The sequence below is a fragment of the Puntigrus tetrazona genome, chromosome 12, assembly GCF_018831695.1.
Source record: "Puntigrus tetrazona isolate hp1 chromosome 12, ASM1883169v1, whole genome shotgun sequence".
In the NCBI taxonomy this organism is placed as follows: domain Eukaryota; kingdom Metazoa; phylum Chordata; class Actinopteri; order Cypriniformes; family Cyprinidae; genus Puntigrus; species Puntigrus tetrazona.
Window position 1 is genome coordinate 9,749,611 of NC_056710.1, and position 5,177 is coordinate 9,754,787.

The 5,177-nt window shown below is 36.8% G+C and overlaps 2 protein-coding genes across 3 annotated transcripts in view; both read right to left on the reverse strand.

The window, feature by feature from the left end:
* The window catches only part of thrab (thyroid hormone receptor alpha b), a 628,197-nt gene that overhangs the window by 437,958 nt on the left and 185,062 nt on the right, over positions 1 to 5,177 (reverse strand). The gene's annotated exons all lie outside the window — the stretch shown is intronic.
* Positions 1 to 5,177, reverse strand: part of LOC122355272 (serine/threonine-protein phosphatase CPPED1) — a 12,656-nt gene that overhangs the window by 6,219 nt on the left and 1,260 nt on the right. For both annotated transcript variants that reach the window (XM_043253367.1, XM_043253366.1), the window contains one exon: positions 2,126 to 2,344. In XM_043253367.1, coding sequence (XP_043109302.1) covers positions 2,126 to 2,344 — 219 coding nt within the window. The remainder of the gene's footprint in view (positions 1 to 2,125; positions 2,345 to 5,177) is intronic.

Here is a 5,177-nt window from a genome sequence, read left to right on the forward strand (position 1 = left end):
AAATAAAATATATTACGTTTTTTTAAATGTTAAAAATTATTTGAAAATTATTATACTATTTTTTTTTTTATAAATGCAATGTATTGTAGCATCCAAGCATTTCACAAGTGACTTCAGATCTCACTGTCTGACTTGTTATTTTATGTGTCCTGTAATTGTGTCCTAAATATGAGTATTTTTATTGGGAACCCTTTATTGTTTCATTTGTTTTCTCTGTATAAGTTTGCAGATGTATCTGATATTTAACAATAAATAATGAATAATACGACAATTAGGTGATGTTAAAGTAAAAGGTAAGGTGCTAATTAAATAAAAAATAATAATATTAATAATATGAAAGCCAGCTCTTTCCAAAGCATAATAATTGAGAACTGGAATTGTGACTTTCCTATATATCCCACAATGTGTCATGTTTCTCACAAATTGCAATTTTAGACTGCATCTTAAAAATGTGAATTTTTCTTTAGGTGAATTTCTTTCACAAAAACATCACCTTATTTTGTTTAATTTATTCATTCTGAGGTGGAAACCTGCAATAAACTACAATATACACATTTCATTGTGCATCCGACTTGACTTGACATTTAACAAATCCATTTCTAGAGAAAAAAGTGCTAAGAAAAGTGGACTTTTGAATCAAAAATGAAAAATTCATTCTTTGAGTCAACAGTGAAAATTGTTATAGAAGCTTTGTCAAAACATGTGTTTGCAGCCTCGATTGGATATAATAAACCATCCCCCAACACTTTCATATCAGAGTCACGCCCCTGTTTTTCTTTTATTTGTCCGCTGGTGTGTTGTTATTTTTCTGTGATTTTTATTGTGAACCAAAAGGCCAAAAATAAAACTTTGAATCAAACCCTAATGCTTAATGAGGAAGTGGTGACTAGGAAGTGGCGTAGGCCTGATGAAGCCTTGCTGAGCTGAGAAGGAAAACACAGCGCATGACGGACATGGCGTGTAATGCATATGGCATCCTCTGCCTGCTCTTCTGGCCTGACACTAATGAGTGTTGATGCAAGGCCATTTAAAGGTCTCCAAACCTCATAAAATTCCATAGCTGTGCATTTACAGGCGGCTTATCACAACCTGACCTGTAAATTACATCCAGCAAAGAAGCCACAAACCTGGGCTCATATTAAATCAGGCAAATGTGACACTTCAGAGTTCCCTGGGATCCTAAAAGGGGATAATCTGATAAGTCAGCCATTGAAAAAGCAGTTACTGTCAACATTTGAGTGATTTAAATTCACTTGGTGAGAAACATTCACGACAGCTTTAAATGTACTGTCACTTTGATTCCAGCACTCATGTGCAAGACATTCAAGAAACATTGACTCAGAGACCCGACACTTGAAACCTAATGTGCAAACACTCTCGTCACCTTCACAGGTGACTACCAGTCAACACATTCATATGTGCAGAATAACTGCCGCCTGGCCTTCAGAGGTTATTTCTTTCCCTTTTTCCCTGTGTGCTTTGAGCTGAGGCAATTAGATAAGTGCCGAGATTGCAGGTACTTCACGGATGCAGATGGTCCACAAGCTCCAATTCATAACAGCCACCTCAAAGATTAGTGATGACAGAAAAATAAAGGACTTGAAAAAGAATCTCGACACAAACCTTGCCTCTTCAATCATAAACATAAAATAAATGAACCTGAAAGTGTGCTTCTACTCTAATAAATTCAATCCTTTTTTGCTGTTCCACAGCTGAAGATGCATCTTATTTATAGCCTCGCCTACCTATTCGAAAATGTTAAATCGTATGACTATTTCCAATAATTAATATGCAACTAACTGCAGTCACTTTAAGACCGTCCAGATATACATACAGCAATATACACCATATAGCAAAATCTCTACTGATACACACTTCATACTGTTGCCAGTACGCTATAAATATATTCTAATACCGCCCTGCCCTATTTGGCACAAACCCTGCTTACAAATTACTTAAACACCGACAGGCTGTGTTTACTATTAATACTTTGCCAAGACTCTTGTTATTTGTTGGCATCGAGAGTTCCATGAAGAACCTTTAACATCCATGGAACCTTTCCATTGCACAAAAAAATTGGTTCTTTAGATTATTAAAAAAAGAAATCGTTCCATTACAGTCTTACCAGGCATAGCATGGACCAGGTCTCCACACAGGACCAGGAAGTGAGGTCTGGGCCGTAGTTTGTTGATCGCTTGGATTGCCTGTTTTGTGAGCCGGACCTCCTCAGTCCACTCATCCCCTCCTGAATCACAGTCACCAATCCTCCACGCCTTCATCAGGCCAAGCTGGGGGTCCGCAGCCTGGATGAAGTAGAAGGGCCCGTTCCACTCCTTCTGTTCATCTGGGAAGGACAGGAAAAAATAACCTGAGGCTGGCAAAGCGTCTACTGTAAAAATCTCAATTATTAATGCCATGTTTGCGGAAAATGCATACAATGTTTTGCATAATTAAACACAACATAAGATGCTAACAATCAAACTGTTTAAAGTATTTATAAAAATCGTTATCTCAAGTGAGAGTCAGTTAAGGGCACGGCTCTAACACCTGAAACCTGTGGAAACGTTCGCCTCGCTTGTCATATGGAAACTTCTGCTGTATACATAACACCTTCACAGCAGTTCTTGTGTTATAAGGAAACAAAAACGGCAGGAAAAAAAGTCGATTTTTTACACCTCGGGGTTTACAGCACAAATACAGCTCAGAAACTCAGAAACCCATGATTCTTTGAGAAACTTCCAGCATTAAAACTTGGTCAAAATATAAATGAAGAAGATACCCCTGCTGGGAACATCATACAAGTCTTGTCTTTGCTTTCCACTATACTCACTTACACTGAGTGTGTGAAGGGGTTTTTGACAGAGCAGCAAGCCTCAAGAGCTAGAAGAAAAATAGAGAATTTCTATCTGTTCCTGATCCTGACAGTGCATCCTAGTAGGGAAAAGAATTTTAGGATTCTGATTTATCCTTAGCTACACATTGTCATATGAAAAACTAGTCAGTAACAGCAAAGACGTATGTGCCACGATCAACGGTAAATTGTATGGTTCACTAAAAATTGGGCAGTGTTTTTTGATAACTAATATTATCACCAGTTGGACTACACTGCTTGTCCTGGAGATTCCTGAGTCAGATCATGAGAGTTGGGGACTTAGACTTCTTTGGTTGCGTAGTATATTTTTAATTTACTAAAGAAGTATTTATTTACCTAAAAATTCACATTTTGTCATTAATTACCCCCATGTCTTCCCAAACCTGCAAAAGCTTTGCTCGTTCTCAAAAATGTAAGATATTTTGGATGAAAACCGGGAGCCTTTTGGCTTTCCCATTGGCTGCCAAGTATATAACACTGTCAAGGTCCAGAAAAGTATGAAAGATATATTTAGTAGTCACTTCATAAAATACAGATGGAACCACTGATGGCAGATTGACTATTCTGACAATGTCTTTCATACTTTTCTAGACCATGACAAGTCAAAAGACTTGTTATTATCTTAAATTGTGTTCCAGGGTTGAACAAAGCTTTTTTTTCCCATTTTGGGGTGGACTAACCTTTAAGACTCATTTGCTGGGGATTGTGCAGGATATTTTGATTCGGTAAAAAGAACCGGGAGTTCATAGGGGAGTACAGTCTACACTTGCCCATTAAAAAAAGAACTGTAATATAAAAAGAAGAGTCATATTTTGGGGAATTTGTTAGGAAGCCAAACTCATAAGGGAATCAAACTTGGTTGCAAAGTATGTTTTAGATTCACTTAAATTAACCAGCTAATAAAAGTCTTCATTTAGCGCCCAGACTACACTGTTTGAAGTGTATGTCTGCGATTCACTGTAAGAAGTATTTCAAGAGTCATTCTTTTTGTGTATGCGTTTTGATTTATTAAACATTATTAAACCGGATACATAGTGTGTTTCTGCTTTTACATAAGAGTCATTTGTTCAATAATAACACTAACAACACTCTAGATAGTGATGCTGTAATGCGAGAAACTATTTCATCTGCATTGTGGAAGGATCCATGTGTCAATGGTATTCTGAATAAGAATCAGCTCTCGGACACCAAACCTATTGTGTCACTTCATTAGAAATGTTTTTAATTTTCTAAATAAGCTGCATTTTAATTAGTAATGCAGCCCACAAAGTTTCGATGTCAGTCCCTATTGAGCAAACATGCTGTTCCGATCGTTTTGTCATTCTAACAATAAGAAGTGTTTGCTATGCTTCAAGCATCTCTTTGGGAGAGCACAAAACCTGGTTAAAATAAATAAATAAAATAAAAACACATGATTTCTGACCAACTCAAAAAGCATTTAAAATGGACCATCTGCTGCCTGGAATCTTGTTTGTTGTCTAACTCTTTCATGTGCAGTCCTTAGAGACTGGAAACTATTTTCAGGCAACTTTAAACAACATGAATTGAGAGGAGCAGACAAAGCTCCCATGACAGCCGATAAGCACAAGCCTCTTTCAGCAAACATAAATCAGAGGGATATCTCAGATGACTCCCAGAGCTTTCAAATACTGCTAACCTAATCATAAGTCAAGATAAAAGCCTCCTGTGATAAAGCATTAAAATATCAACTCAACTCACAGCATCCACTAACAGTCACTGCTGTAGGTTTTTCACACACACAAAAAAAAAAAAAGTTGCAGATGTCAACACTGCCAGCGCAAAGCAAAGAATAAGCAAGAAATTAGTCTGAGATGAAGATTTCAGACTGGATTTACATAAACAGTCAAGCAGAGGAAGCACACAGGGACACAAAACACTTACACACTGAGAAACACCAAAACAAGGTTAAAGATGGCGCAAATTGAATATTAGAAATCTATTTTCTAACTGCATCTTTTTAACTTTATTGTAGACAACTTATCTATGAATGCTCATTTATATTTTTGGTATCACAATCTTTAATCAAAAAGGCTATGACAATCCATTTTACTATGATTTACGTAGCAATATTCACAGCGATTTTAAGTCAAGCAATCATGAGGCTTTTGCTCTGATAGGAAGGTCATGGAGGGTAGTTTTTTCTCTGAAGTATATTTCCATTCACATTTACAATTTTTAGCACTCCAGGTTGATTATGAACATGGAATTATCCTGTTTCACAAAAATAGGAGTGAAAGCAAAGCCCACATTCCCTCAACCATCCATCGCAATGAGAATATATATA